Raw genomic sequence first — 16,123 nt, forward strand, 5'->3', positions numbered from 1 at the left:
AAACACAAGATCTAACGTTATTGCTGAATAAAAGGTGCTAAAAAATGTTTTTCTTTTAAAAAGTACTTACAAAAAATGAAGGTTCTGAGTGCATAAATTGGCCAATTCAAGTGTACCCATCAACCATGACAAAGTGACGCTTCTCCGATGGGTCCTATCATCCTAAACATGCATCACTTGGGCTATAAGCCTACAGTGTGAATGGGCAAACATGCCTCTCTTGTGTTACAAATCTACAAATTTAAATGGGCTGCTACAGGAAAGATGTATATCTTTGTACCATGTTAGCCAGTAAATGGGCTGCTGGAACCAGTGCTAATTAAACCCTAAGGGTATGTGCACACACTGCAGATTCTGCAGCGGTTCCGCAGCGGTTTTGGCCGCTGCGGACCTGCAGCAGTTTTAGCTGCGGTGTACAGTACCATTCAAATGAATGGTAACCAAAAACCGCTGTGTAGACGGTGCGGATTAATCCAATTCTTTCTGCGGAATCCGCAGCGGTTTCCTATCTCCACCATTGTGGAGATGGTGAAACCGCAGATAATCCGCAGGTCTTTTGACCTGCGGTTTTATCTGCGGTTTTTGCAAAATCCGTCCGGATTAATCCGCAGCGGATTCCGCAGCGTCTGCACACACCCTTAGACCGGGGTCACACTTGCGAGAAACTCGCAGGAGTCTCACATCTCAATACCCGGCACTGCCGCCGGCACTCGGGACTGGAGTGTGCGGCTGCATGTATTTCTTTGCAGCTGAGCGCTCCGGTCCAAGTGCTGGTGGCTTTGCCGGGTATTGAGATGCGAGACTTGTGTGAGTTTCTCACAAATGTGTGACCCCGGCCTTAGGCTGATGGAAGGAGTGCAGAGTCAGAAAGGAGGCAGTCACAACCTCCAATGGTAAACTACATAGAGCACAAAACCTGACCAACACCTCCATATAATGTGAACAGGTGCACGCTGCAATGACAGCATAACATGTACAGAGGAGGGGGACACAGCAGCACTCTGTAGGTAGAGATAGGTATTTATATATGCAGCCAGATGAAAGAGTGCAAATACAGACACAAATAGGTAGACAGGTTATCAGCCTTAGTCTAACGAGTTTTTTTTTTTATATCAACCATAACAGATATCACTCACAGTCAAAACAATTGCGTATCTCATGCATTACCAGTATCAAAAGGGCGTAATAATAGGATTTATACATGCAGATATTGGTACCAGTGGTGATTTGCACTATCATCAGTTATATATATCAGACCATCAAAAAAGTCAATCTACATAGACTAGATATTAGTAGTATTGCAACAGTAAAACCATAATAGGATACATAGTAAGTAGATCAAAATAGTGTCATCAATTGCATATGCCAGACATGAGATATAGCATATCCATAATAGGGTAAATATATAATAATTACTATATACTGTGTATCAGTGGCGGATACAGGTAGAAGAGGGCCCCCATGTGTCTATCAGATGCAGCCGGCACAAGAGCAGAGGGGGGGCATAATACTGTATAGGGTGCTGTGGGTACCATTATTCTACACTATATATGGGGGCTGTGGTGATGACCATACTATATAATGAAAGGCTGTCGTGGGCATCATAATGTATATTGAGGCTGTTGTAGATATCATGCTCTATGGGCGGCTGTAGTGACCATCATACTGTGTAGGGAGACAGTGTGAGAATGGGGTACAGTTTGGAGAGGGCAGTGTGGTGGACATTACGACGGCATAGTGTGAAGAGGAGGCACACAGTTGATATTGAATGAGGAAAGCGTTAAATGGGGTGTGAGGCAGTGACCCCTGTTACAGCTAGGGGGCACTGTGTGTTCTCCCCAGAATATGCTCGGAGGTGTATTGAGGCTATGGGAATGCATTGCGGTCACAGGCGTAGCTGGGATTGCAATGGTGAAGCAGTGACCGATGTCACAGGGAGGGGTCACTGTGTAGTCTCCCCAGGATATGCACGGAGGTGTATGAAGACCATAGGTGTGCATGGCAGACATGGGCATAGCTGTGACTGCAATGCAGACTGAAAATAAAAGTAAGTGTTAGTCTTGGACATGTTAGTGTCCAAGGCAGATGTACAGAAAACCTGCTCTGGATGTTGTGTTTGAAACAGACTGCAGTATTATAGTGTTTCAGTCTGTTCCATTCAGAACCCAGATTTTCCAGGTGGCTATGATAAAAACCCTGCAGGAAAGGGTTAGGGAGTTTTGAGTGAGTCTCAGGTGTGTCTGGGCCAGAGTGAGTTGGCGCTTGTTGCTGTGCATAGCAGTTGGTTTGCAGAGCACAGGACAGAGCGGAGCCAATAGGCCTGCACCCACAGCACACCCAGTGGTGCTGCCTTCTACAGTGACTGGTCTCGGAGGTGGATGTCCTGTGCCCGAATAAAGGACTAGTGTGTGTAACGGCTACAAACATATGGATATGGTGCCCGGCAGTGACCTGGAGGATATCGAGGACTATGTACAGCTGTGAGCAGAGACTGTGATACAGCGTTGCAGGACACCCATGGGAACTAGTCAGTGGAGTACTAGCCTGTGTAGTGACTGCAATCTAAGGCTATGTGCACACGCTGCGGATTGGTCTGCGGATTTTTCAGCGTGGATTTAGCAAAATCCGCAGGTAAATCCGCAGGTCAGAAGACCTGCGGTTTATCTGCGGATTAGCCTGTGGACTTGACCTGCGGTCTATCACCTCTACAATGGAGGAGATGGCAAACCGCAGCAGAATCCGCAGAAAAGAATGACATGTCAATTCTTTCCGCGGATTGGAAACTGCAGCAAAAACCGCGCGGAAAATTCCGCAGCATCTGCACTGCAGTTTCCATTTTCCATAGGTTATAATGGTACTGTACAATGCAGCAGATTCTGCTGCGGATCCGCAGCAGAATCCACAGCGTGTGCACATACCCTAAAGGATGCCTTGTACTATGTAGTGCTATGAACTGGTGTTAATTGAGCACTGATAATATGCACTGAAGTTACATGCATTTGCGTGGATTGAAACCTTTTCTGTGTGAAGATAACACACGAAAGAGACTTTTATGTTTGACCTTTGTGGGTCACTGCCTCATCACTGTGCACGATGCTGCCTTACAGGGGGCACAGTATGGAGAGAAGAGCGTGTAAGGGAAAACAGTAGCGAGAGTACACCGACTGTATAGGCCGTGGTTCATGAGGGTTGATTGTGTGACAGTTATATTGGATAATGGCAGAAAGTGGGGTGGCTATAGCTCATTAAAGCAGACAGTATGAAGGCCGTATAACATAGAAAGCTTATTTAAGAAATAGTATGGACAGATATTTTTATGAAGAGGGTATTTTAATAACACTCTTATTTTTAAGGGCACCGCTTGGGGATGTGCTGCAGAAGACCGAAGAGGAAAGACTATGGAGACAAAATGTGGATGTGAAATGTCACCGTGGTGTCTGGACAAGATGGAGCCGAAAATAAAGATCAACTCCAATCAGAGAAGACTGCACTTACAGGTGCTTCTCACAAAATTAGAATATCACCTAAAAGTTAATTTATTTCAGTTCTTCAATACAAAAAGTGAATCTCCTATATTCTATAGAGTCATTACACACAGAGGGATCTATTTCACGTGTTTATTTCTGGTAATGTTGATGATTATGTCTTACAGTCAATGAAAACCCAAAAGTCATTATCTCAGTAAATTAGAATACTTTATAACACCAGCTTGAAAAATGATTTAAAATCTGAAATGTTGTTTACTGAAATGTATGTTCAGTAAATGCAATCAATATTTGGATGTGGCTCATGCATCAATGCGGCGTGGTATGGAGGCGATCAGCCTGTGGCACTGCTGAGGGGTTATGGAAGCCCAGGTTCCTTTGATAGCAGCCTTCAGCTCGTCTGCATTGTTGGGTCTGGTGTCTCATATTCCTCTTGACAATACTCCATAGTTTCAGTCATTGGGTGGTGTGAGCATTGTCTGACTGACTTGTTCACATATGTTTTTAATCCGTTTTTTCCTTGCTCTGCATGGTTTGGGAGACCCCACCCCTCTCCTGTGTGACATGCACATAAATGAGCTGTCTTACACCACAAGCCCATATACTAGGAGGCGCCTGTCTGTATCCTGTTCATTTAAACACTGTTCACATGTTCAGGTTTTAAATACATTAGATAGGGACTGCTTCATGAAGGGTTACCGTGACGTGGTGAAGCGGCTTGGTATACATTTTTTGCAAAAAACGAATCGACTAAATACCCTGTATTTGTTATACAGCACTTGCTGATTACTGTCATGTTTTTGACTGCAGAGTATTTTTTTCAAATTTGTCATTTGTGTTCTCTTGTTGTGTTTCAGCCATTTGGTGGTGTGAGCATTGTCTGACCGACTTGTTCACACTTGTGCATGTCACATGTTTTTAATCAGTATATACATCATGTACAGAAGAATGCAGACTGTTCAAGACCTCGACTTGTAAGCGAAGATGAACACTCTCAGCGTTTTTTTTGCCTACTGTGTCTGGTTTACACAATTCTCTCTAGGCAAACATTGGCTGCACAAATCTTTCTTGTCCTAGTAGTTGGCTACAATGTATCAGTGCCATTCAGATCCTGTTACATTTAGTGATGCACCAGCGATCCCGACAACGATACGACCCGGTCAGGATCGCTGGTGCATCGCTAAATGGTAGCTAGTGAGCTGCCACACAGGCAGATCGCAGCAGCGGTGTCATCGACCCACGTCCATGGCTCGCTCGGCGGCACCAGCAGGAAGCCGACGACGAGAAATGGACCATCCCGGTCTCGCGCGATCAGCGATATCCAGCGGGGAGCCGGGTCGGAGGTGTCACATGCAGTGAGATCGCTAGTGATATCGCTGCTGCGTCACAAAATCGGTGATGCTTTAGCGATATCGCTAGTGATCTCGCTATATGTGTGAAGGCGGCTTTACTCACAGAGAATTGTCTAAACAGGACACAATTGTAACAAACCCATAGCTTTAAAAAGTATTAGGTCTGTACACTTACGGTGATTGGACTTTAATTGGAATCAAGAATATTCTTGTAAGGCCACGTTCACACGTTCAGTATTTTACAAAACTATTTGTAAGCCCAATTAGATGGACAGTATAATAGAAACACCACTATTTCTGCATTTTTCACCCATTCCTGGTTTTGGCTTACAAATGCTGATGAAAAATACTGACCAAATACTGAGCGTGTGAACGTGGCCTAACGCCGACAACAAGCAGAGATATTGAAAATGGGGGAGAAAAGAGTTAAGTATAATATAATATTCCAGAACAAGAAAAGATAAAAAAAAAGTGACACAAATTGAAACAAATTGTATCCAAATCCATTCCTGCGGTTCTGACAGCTTCCACCAGGTGGCATCAAAGAGCTGTAGTTTGACCGTCTATAGTCCTGTGTTTTTGTGAGGAGCAATGAGACTACATATCCCAGAAGGCTGTGCGGCGGGGCGTCTGAGCCTCCACAATGAATTGTGCAGGATTCTTTGCTGCTGATGTGTGAGGGGAGCAGCCTGCGCTGGGCGTCGTGTCCCTCCTGTGCCACAATCCTCTCCCTTAAAGGCTCCCAGCCTGGACGTGGCTCATGTAATGTAGGATCCCCTACTGCTGCTTACTCGCCATATTGAAGGATATAGACTAAGAGGGACCCAGGAGGTGAGTTAGGACTTTGCAAATTGCAAAAACAAGGATGTTGTATCTTCGCTCAGGCTTATCTCCTCTGCCTGTCAATCAAAGCTGTAAAGTGCAAAAGGAAGGGCTCTGACTGCTCCTTAAGGAAGCTAAAGGGATTGCCCTCTATAGCATTTTTGCAAATGCAGTATTCGTTTTTGTTTCGGATACACCAGTTGCATAGTTTCTTATGGCTAAAAAAATAATTAAATCTGATTTTAAAGATATTAGCTGCCGAATAGAAGAAATGTAATATTGTCTGCTTTAAGAAAATGTCTAAAGTTGCAGTGCATCAGATCGGTGGACTACGACCTGCATCATTCAGATCATGTTGGGAATATCTGGAGAGTCACCAGTAGCATATAGAAGTCAGGGGCGTGCTGGGAGTTGTAGTGTCTCAGCGTCTCCGAATCCACGGGAAACAAATGCTTTTCAGGCATGTAGGTGCTTATAGGAGAATCACAGTTTACCGGCAGCAATTATGCCATGCTGAGAGTTGTAGTGTCACAACAGTCGGAGAACTACAAGTTGAAAATAGATGTCGATGCGTTCTGGGAGTTGTAGTGTCACAATAGCCTGGGAGCCACAATTACAGATAGCTTAGGTCATGCTGAGAGTTGTAGTGTCAAGACAGTTGGGGAAGAACAAGTTGCATGTAGCAGACTCTGCCAGGAGTTGTAGAGTCGCAGCACCCCAAGGGCAGAATCTTTCACCTGGTTCCTGTGTTGCAAATAGTTTTCCAGTCTTCCAATTTTATAATATGTCATGTCTCTTTAATTTGGAAGAGAAGGGGTTAACTTCATTTAAGTACTCTTTGGCATCTTAAGAGGGGCCGGGACTGAGCAGGAGGCAGTAACCAAATATTTTTTTCCGATTGGTTCTTTTTTAGATCCTCTCGGAGTTGGGTTTCCAGAAGTACAAACACCCCTTCTGATGGCGTCCAAACTTTTGAGAGCTGTCATTTTAGGACCGCCGGGATCTGGCAAAGGGACGGTGTGTCACAGGATCGCCAAGAACTTCGGGCTGCAGCATCTGTCCAGTGGTGATTTCTTGAGGCAGAACATCCGATCCAATACCGGTAAGATAAAACTATCAGTAGATTTCTCCTGGGCGCAAGGCAGGGGGCAGCGATTGTTCTCGGGTATTATATTTGATTTATTAATGAGGTTCTATATACAGAATGGCTGAAAGAAAGTGATACAAGCTGACGGGATGGAAAAAGCATCGATCACAGAAAGGCATAACTATGAGGCCCAACCTGGAGACCATTACATCACAGACAGACATATAGAGATAGCCAGTGTCGGACTGGGGAGCCAAGGACCCACCAGTAACACTGACTTTGAGGGGCCCACTTTTCACCTGCATACAAATATTACACTCCCCTCATTCACAAATGTACCTATATCTCTATATAATAATAAGCTAGGTAGTTTGGTTCATGAATGATGAGATGCTGCTTTTTTCTTTACAGAGTAAATCATGTGAATTATGCCACATACTATCCATATAGTGGGGTTAGGGGCCCACTGGGGGATTTCCCGGTTATCCTGTGGGCCAGTCCGAGCCTGGAGATAGCGATTGGAAAGTGGTACAGGATAGCAAGCAATGACACATTGTTGTGATAAAATGGCATCCAACAAAATTTGCAACTTTTTAAAACCAGAAAACCCACAGAAAGGACTTAATATCTTATACCTATACAATGGTGACCAAGTAGTTAGGCATGAATTTCTATTTTTGTGTTAGACAATGTTGCCTTCTCAAGGTCACCTAGACCCAAATCATTGTTTATACCTGTTCTGTAAAAACTAATCACTGAGCAACAAACGCTAATTTTATACTGCCTGGTTTCAGATAGATGTGTTTAACATTAAGGCCGGGGTCAGACTTGCGAGAAACTCACACGAGTCTCGCATCTCAATACCTGGCACTGCTGCCGGCACTCGGATCAGAGCGTTCAGATGCATAGAAATACTTGCAGCTGAACGCTCCAATCCGAGTGCCGGCGTCAGTGCAGGGTATTGAGATGCGAGACTCGTGCGAGTTTCTCGCAAGTCTGACCCCAGCCTAACATGTTGCACAGTTTCATATAGGAACAGTATTATAGTATTTTATATTATTATACATAGGAGCAGTATTATAGTAGTTATATTTTTGTACATAGGGGCAGTATTATAGTAGTTATATTCTTGTACATAGGAGGCAGTATTATAGTAGTTATATTCTTGTACATAGGAGGCAGTATTATAGTAGTTATATTCTTGTACATAGGAGGCAGTATTATAGTAGTTATATTTTTGTACATAGGGGCAGTATTATAGTAGTTATATTCTTGTACATAGGAGGCAGTATTATAGTAGTTATATTCTTGTACATAGGAGGCAGTATTATAGTAGTTATATTCTTGTACATAGGAGGCAGTATTATAGTAGTTATATTCTTGTACATAGGAGGCAGTATTATAGTAGTTATATTTTTGTACATAGGGGCAGTATTATAGTAGTTATATTCTTGTACATAGGAGGCAGTATTATAGTAGTTATATTCTTGTACATAGGAGGCAGTATTATAGTAGTTATATTCTTGTACATAGGAGGCAGTATTATAGTAGTTATATTCTTGTACATAGGGGGCAGTATTATAGTAGTTATATTCTTGTACATAGTGGGCAGTATTATAGTAGTTATATTCTTGTACATAGGAGCAGTATTATAGTAGTTATATTCTTGTACATAGGGACAGTATTATAGTAGTTATATTCTTGTACATAGGAGCAGTATTATAGTAGTTATATTCTTGTACTTAGCGGGCAGTATTATAGTAGTTATATTCTTGTACTTAGCGGGCAGTATTATAGTAGTTATATTCTTGTACTTAGCGGGCAGTATTATAGTAGTTATACTCTTGTACATAGCGGGCAGTATTATAGTAGTTATATTCTTGTACATACGAACAGTATTATAAATGTTCTTTATAGGGGACGGTATTATAGTAGTTATATTCTTGTACATAGGGGCAATTTTTATTGTAAAAACCAAACAAATACAAATAAATTTAACAACATTCCTCCAATAATACAAAACTGAATTCACTAGGATTGTACATACATACATACATACATACATACATTACATATCCAGATTATACATATCAAATTAACTTAGAGTCCATACTCCTAGTTTGGGGAAAGAAAAAAGAAAAAAAAAAAACACTTTACAAACAGAGCTCATCATATTCCTACCCAGTGACTCATCCTTCACTATCTTAACATTTCCTAATTTCTCCTAATGATTTTCCCTATCTGAGTTTGGACATTATCTGGTTGACAGCGTCACAGATCTGAGTCAGAGTTATTCTGTTCACCACCGGTCTCCATCTCAGACTCTACTCAAGTGCCCTCAGGTAAGGGCTTCCGCTTTGGCGGAGTACAGTCCTCTACGTCCCTATCACACTCTGCATCAATTCTTTTCAGGTCATCTTCAAAATCGCCGTCAGGCTCACAGAACAAGAACCTCAAACCTGTTAGATACGACCATTACACCTGCAGAACTCTGGAATTTCTTCCCGGCTCCTTGGCCAGTGTCATACTCCTCAGGTTTACGGGAGGCCTTGTCCTTTTTCTTCCTTTTCTGATTATTGCTATACTCTTCAGACACAGATGGTAGCACTGAAGTAATGCCTTCCTGTGACTGCTGCCCCTGAGGTACAACCTCCATACTCCCCTGTTCTCTCTCTGAACCCTGCTGCTCTGGTGTTAGCTGAGTAGACCCCTGGTGGACCTCTGGTCTGGTCAGTATTTCCCCTGACAGTAAAGCTGCCTTCTCCAGAATCTCTGCCCCTGCCACCAAGTCCTCATCAGGAAAGTCCTTACAGATATTGTGCCAGGCGTCTGGACAGTCCCTGTGAGGGTGACCGATCTTCCCACAGAGGTTGCACCTGATGTTCTGGCAGTCTGCAGCTAGATGGCCGACCTCCCCACACAGGCTGCAGTTCACCACAGTACAGGTATTTCCCAGGTGACCTGCCTTGCCACATTTAAAGCACTTACGAGGCTGCCCAGGATAGAAACACACACCCCTCTCCCTCCCAATAAAGAAGGAGTTGGGTAAATGGGCAGTGATGTTATTGCATTGGCGCAGTTTCACCAAAACCCGCCACCCTCCCGTCCAGATACCATCACTGTCTCTGCTTTTGGTGAGGTCAGAGACCAGGTCACAATGCCTCCGGAGCCACACCACAATGTCCTGTGGGGGAACAGACTCATTCTAGAAGATGACATTTATGGTGACAGTATCTGGCTTAGAGATAGGAATAAAGCTGAACTTACTCCAGCCCTCCTTGTCTCTAAACTTGGGGAAACTAGACCAGAATCTGTCCAGGTCAGACATGAGCTTAAAGCTGACCTCATAGCCCTGCCTGTCTGGAAGATTAATCACTGCCAGGATGCTGACTGGCACAAACCCCATCTGGTGGCACAAGACCTCCCTGACAACAAACCTCCTGTCTGGCAGGTCCTCCTTGGCACCTCTGTGCCGGAAACGCACAACGTTTCTCCGTTTAAACGCCTGGCCTGTATAATTGGTACCAGAGGTAAAGGAAGGAGCACCACGACTCCAGGCATTACTGGGGGGACCGTGCGGGGTCACATTGGGTTGACTGACGGGGTGAAGGTTTGCAGCAGGAGGGGCAGCCACACCTTGTGTGCTCGAAATTAAAGGGGGGAAATCACAGACATTATCATGCACATTGTTATCAGCATCAATGTCATTATCAGACTGTGCAGCGTCCACCAAAGATACTGTGCTCCCCCAAGCCCCCGACCCCTCAGATACAGCACGGTTATCCCCAGCATCAGAGCCCTGCTGGGCACCATCAGTAATGACCAACACATGTCCACTGCCTAACTGTTGTGCTTGGCATTCTGAGACTTGTAGTCCCTCTGCTGGACAGGGCAGTCCATGCTGCTGCAGGCTGCTGTGCTTGGCATTCTGAGACTTGTGGTATACCTGCTGGAATCTGTATAACATGCTGCTGCTTGGGATCTGCTGCGGCTGCAGTATTTGACCCTTTTGGAAGCAGAAACTTGCAGGCTGCAGCACTGGCCGCACCGGATTTTGGGGTCCACCTGGGACAATGTCTGAGCTGGAACCTGCAGAGTCCTGCTTGTGTGACATAAACAGTTCCTGATTCCTATAAGTCTCTGCCAGGGGCCCCATCTCTCTAGGACACAGTCCATGTCCCTCACCACTTTTGCCAGCTGTATACCCAGTGTGTTCAGAGTCTGATCATAAAAGGTGTGATCCCCACCAGGATTAGCAGCCTTTACCTTATAGCCCATGTCTATTTGTTTCTGCAGCAAGTCTTTGTGCTGCTGTAACTCACCGAGCATCTTGACCAGTCCTGGGATCTCCTCTGCGACCTGAAGCTCAGGTGCACGTGGCGTCTCCTCCTGGGATCCTGCTTTCAGCAATGTCCCCAGATGCGTGAAACCAGACGTCTCCTTAACTTTCACCACCGCTGGTTTCGTGGCTCCAGGCTCCACAGCACTGTTACTGCTGCCACCTGACTGCGACCTTGTGCGCCCAGAGCTCGCCATGCTGGCCACCACATGCTTCTGCTGCAGGTTCTCCTGGATCGTCTGTCTCTCCAGTGAGGTTCTCCTCTGCCTGCTGGGAGTCAGCTGCACACCTGAAGCCGGTGATGGCACCTCCTGAGCTGCAGGCTGCTTTCCTCCATTCAGCTTCTCACCAGTAGATTTCTTTTGGATTTCTCCTAATTGCCCTTCACTCTGCTTGCCTTGGCTGGCCGACTGCTTAACTGGAATTTTCTTACCCACAGCCGTGTCTTTTCCTTGTTCCGTTACTTTACGCAGTTTCACAGCTTCATCTTTCTTGCTGCTGCTACTTCCATTCTGAGCTTTCTTTCCCTCAGAAACAACTTTGGGACTTGCATCCGCCTTAGACACAGCTTGAGCGTTACTTCCCAGTGTAGGCCTGGAAGCCTGGGCCTTGCTTGGGGAGTTACCCCGCCCAGGGTGGTCTCCCCCTGGGCTTGCTCCAGACATCAGGTGAGCTACAAACACACAACCTCACAGCTAGGAGGCAGTATTAGAGTAGTTATATTCTTGTACATAGGGGCAGTATTATAATAGTTATATTCTTGTACATAGGGGCAGTATTATTGTAGTTATATTCTTTTTAGGGGCAGTATTATAGTAGTTATAATCTTGTACATAGAAGCAGTACTATGGCAGTTATATTCTTGTACATAGGGGCAGTATTATAATAGTTATATTCTTGTACATAGGGGCAGTATTATTGTAGTTATATTCTTTTTAGGGGCAGTATTATAGTAGTTATAATCTTGTACATAGAAGCAGTACTATGGCAGTTATATTCTTGTACATTGGAGCAGTATTATAGTAATTATATTCTTGTACATAGGGGCAGTATTATAGTAGTTATATTCTTGTACATAGGGGCAGTATTATAGTAGTTATATTCTTGTACATAGGGGCAGTATTATTGTAGTTATATTCTTTTAAGGGGCAGTATTATAGTAGTTATATTCTTGTACATTGGAGCAGTATTAAAGTAGTTATATTCTTGTACATTGGAGCAGTATTATAGTAGTTATATTCTTGTACGTGGGGGCAGTTTTATGGTAGTTAGGAACAGTATTATAAATGTTATATTCTTTATAGGGGCAGTATTATAGTAGTTATATTCTTGTACATAGGACAGTATTATTGTAGTTATAGTCTTGTACATTGGGGCAGTATTATAGTAGTTATATTCTTGTACATAGGAACAGAATTATAAATATAATAATCTTTATAGGGGCAGTATTATAGTAGCTATATTCTTGTACATTGGAGCAGTATTATAGTAGTTATATTCTTGTACATAGGAGCAGTATGATAGTAGTTATATTCTTGTACATAAGGGGCAGTATTATAGTAGTTATATTCTTGTACATAAGGGGCAGTATTATAGTAGTTATATTCTTGTACATAGGAGCAGTATTATAGTAGTTATATTCTGGTACATAGAGGCAGTATTATAGTAGTTAGTCTTGTACGTGGGGGCAGTATTATAGTAGTTATATTCTGGTACATAGAGGCAGTATTATAGTAGTTATATTCTTGTACATAGGAGCAGTATTATAGTAGTTATATTCTTGTACATAGGGACAGTATTATAGTAGTTATATTCTTGTATATGGGGGCAGTATTATAGTAGTTGTATTCTTGTACATAGGAGCAGTATTATAGTAGTTATATTCTTGTACAGAGAGGCAGAATAATAGAAGGGAAAAGAGGTACGTCCAATTCTCAAATGTGGATAAAATACCGTAATAGTAAAGCTTTTTTTATCACATATAAAGTCCGGAACAAGGACATTGTTTCTCTGTTGCGTTTCAAACACTAGAGGTGTTTTTAGTCGTGGTCGGCCGAGCTTGAGGGAGATGAGTTGTACACCATGAAAGATAACTTTCATTGTAGAAGAATGACAGCAGGTAGAAAAAGCAAGTTAATTGCAAACTTGCTTATTTTCTTGCAAGCCTATTAAAGCAGTTTAATACCTTGATAATACCCCTTTTCGCTTGTCATTTTGGTTGTATCCGTGCCTGTGTAATTTCTCTAAAGATTACTGCCTCCTGTGAGAGGGTCTGGAAGGTAACTATAGCATTCGTCTGCATTGAGTTTGATGGGAGCAAAGTAAATAAAGAATAATGTTCTCGCCTTCCTTCCTCTTCTCTAACTATTTGTACAGGTTTATGAGTCAGGGACTTGCAGACTGGAGGGTTTTGTGCATAGTTGTGAGGAGACGTGCAGATTTACAGGGAACGTGTTTTCACTTTCCACATTGCACTGAATATAGGAAATATAGGACAAGCCCACAAGTCTCCTCTGATTGGCAGCGCCGCCTCCTCGTATAAATGTAAGATGTTTTGGGCTTCCCTTTGCTGACAGCCTCTAGAGATGGAGCTGTACAGAGAGTTTCAAGAACTAGATGGTTTTAGTAAATATATTTCCAGTTTTGCAATTTTAAAATATAAATGACTATGTGAATGGGTTTTCTCCCCTGTCTTGCAGCAATGTTTGGAACAGAGTGACCTTTAGGCGCCTAAATGAGCACCAGACAAATTTCTAAAACCGCACCATAACTGACATAGGACTGTGTACACATTGCCATGCAGCCCTATTTACCTTTACGGGACTTAGATAAATTTCCCATCACAGCGCTTTGTCGGTAGGGGTAATATTTTGGATAGTTTTTTCAGCACAGACATTTTAAAGGGAACCTGTCAGCAGGATTGTGCACAGTGACCTACAGAGTAAGGTCGGCGTAATCACATGAAGACCCCCCCCCAGTACATATATGATTATGGTGTAGCGCTGGTGCCACGGCCACCTCCTGCCTGCAGAAGTTTTTTTTTTTCTAATATATATACCGTGTGTGTGTGTGCATATAATATATATATAATATTAATTATATTATATTATAAACTGGGGGCAGGTCAGAGAGGGATCAGTGACCTGTCAGAAGCCATACAGGTGAATACCGAATCAGAGCACCACCTGAAGACCCCCCACTGGCCGCCCCGGAGCACGAGCGTATCATTAACTCAAAACTGAAAATAAAGATTAAACAACAACCACAAGGCGGATTTCATCACCAGGTATCATTGTAATCAGTATAACGGCGCCGACCTGACACTGTCTGTAGGTTACTGAGCACAATCCTGCTGACAGGTTCCCTTTAAGGAGTAATACAAGTGAATATAAGAAGCTTTAAAACTGTAATTTATCTTATTAAAGAAATCTGCTTTCTCAAATTTCAAGCCACTTCTCCTTTTCTCCCTTCCCTATGAACTCATTATTTATTCTGAGCCACTGTTAAAAATTATATTTTGCTCAAGATAAATGACAGGCACCAGCACACTGAGGGATCAGATTACAGCAAAATTGGAAGGAATAGAGTTAGAAAGATGTACAGGTACACATTAGATCCTGCTGCTGCATTAAAGGAAGTGCTTTTCTCGTGTTATATTTTACACCAGAGCTGGAGTCACAGCTACACTGCTCATTACTGCTATATATTTCTCTCCATGCTGCTGATGCTTCTGAACATGTGCTACATAGAAGCAGGAGAGCAAGATTCCTTCATCACAGTGTATGGGAGACATGATAGCAGCTCATCTCCATCCACTATCTCAGAGACAACTGAAAACTAGAGGGGGAAAAACTAGTGAAAATGCAGGATAAAAGTCAGATGATGGCCAGAAATAATGTTATTCCTCATGTATGTACACATGACAGTTTGTCCTAAAGTAATAGGCATGCTTTTAGGTTAAAAAAAAAAAAAAAATCATAGAAAAAAAGGGATCTGTGTTCACCACCACCAGGTCATAATATTAATTGACTAGAGAATGCAGCAGTCCCATAATAAACGGTGAAGGCAGCACAAGTGCAAAATATGGATGAAACAACCATTCACACGCCTAGGATTATAAATGCTCACATATGAGGCTTGTACAGGGCGCCAGTCACACAGGTTCGTGTGATGCCCAGTGTCTGGCTTACACCCAAACTACTAGATCAGGCGAATGGCCACCACTTTATAAGTGCACCCCACAAGGATAGACACTCCAATTCCCCCAGCCTACTCTTAAGAAACCTGTGGCACCCTGCAAAAAGAGAAAAAATAGGCAACAAAAAGATGTTACAAAAGTGAATGTGGTATTGGCCTATATTTTGTCCAAAATATGCAAGGTCGCAACCCACATGAAGGGTCCTCATTCTCTTGCGAGTCCCTACACTAAAATTTAAAGCAACCTACCTAAAAGGCCATAAAATTCAAAAACATCGCAGAAAGGTGACTGCTTTAAGGTTCACGCAGTTTTCAATGTGCAGCCTTGGGTTATTTTTTTGCATTCTTCCTGATTGAGAAGATGAATTGTGCTTAGATATCGGCCTTGTCTGCAGGTTAATGCACATGCTCTTCACTGCTTCATTATCGCTGTGTTCGCTCTGGCTTTCTGCTGTGGGTGTATTGTCCCAAAGGGATCTGCTGTCAACAAGTGGCATACGTGTGGCACATAGCTTATACCTGGAGGGCTTGTGCTTCACAGAATGGGCAATGTGGCTGCCGGCAGCTGCTGGGACGTTCAGGCATTACAAAAAGACTTACAGAGAATAAGAGCTGAGTGTTAGCCTGGATTAACCTATTATAGAAGAAATAACTACAGGGACGGAAGCTCGGAGATAAAAAAAAAAAAAGTTGTTTTTATTGAAACACTTCTTTGTCTTGCCCAGATCTGGCATGGCTGCCATTACTGGGGTTCTCAGACCGCTTTCTCAGACCCCTGAACAGTAAATGTTTCACATTCCCCAGCATTTTGGGAATGGGAACATTAGACTGATTTACCATC

The 16,123-nt window shown here is 43.2% G+C and overlaps 1 protein-coding gene across 2 annotated transcripts in view; it reads left to right on the plus strand.

The window, feature by feature from the left end:
• The first annotated feature begins 2,269 nt into the window (after window positions 1-2,269).
• AK4 (adenylate kinase 4) overlaps window positions 2,270-16,123 on the plus strand; it is a 70,571-nt gene continuing 56,717 nt past the window's right edge. Inside the window, exons 1-3 of one of the 2 annotated variants that reach the window (XM_073544694.1) lie at window positions 2,270-2,480; window positions 3,354-3,497; window positions 6,573-6,761. In XM_073544694.1, the coding sequence (XP_073400795.1) occupies window positions 6,617-6,761 (145 nt within the window). In that variant the 5' untranslated portion in view covers window positions 2,270-2,480; window positions 3,354-3,497; window positions 6,573-6,616. Of the gene's footprint in view, window positions 2,481-3,353; window positions 3,498-5,479; window positions 5,669-6,572; window positions 6,762-16,123 lie in introns of those variants that run through there. The other variant, XM_073544693.1, reaches the window with a different exon arrangement.

This window comes from Dendrobates tinctorius, unplaced genomic scaffold, assembly GCF_039654945.1.
Source record: "Dendrobates tinctorius isolate UK_male_01 unplaced genomic scaffold, ASM3965494v1 ptg000138l, whole genome shotgun sequence".
NCBI classification, from domain to species: Eukaryota; Metazoa; Chordata; class Amphibia; order Anura; family Dendrobatidae; genus Dendrobates; species Dendrobates tinctorius.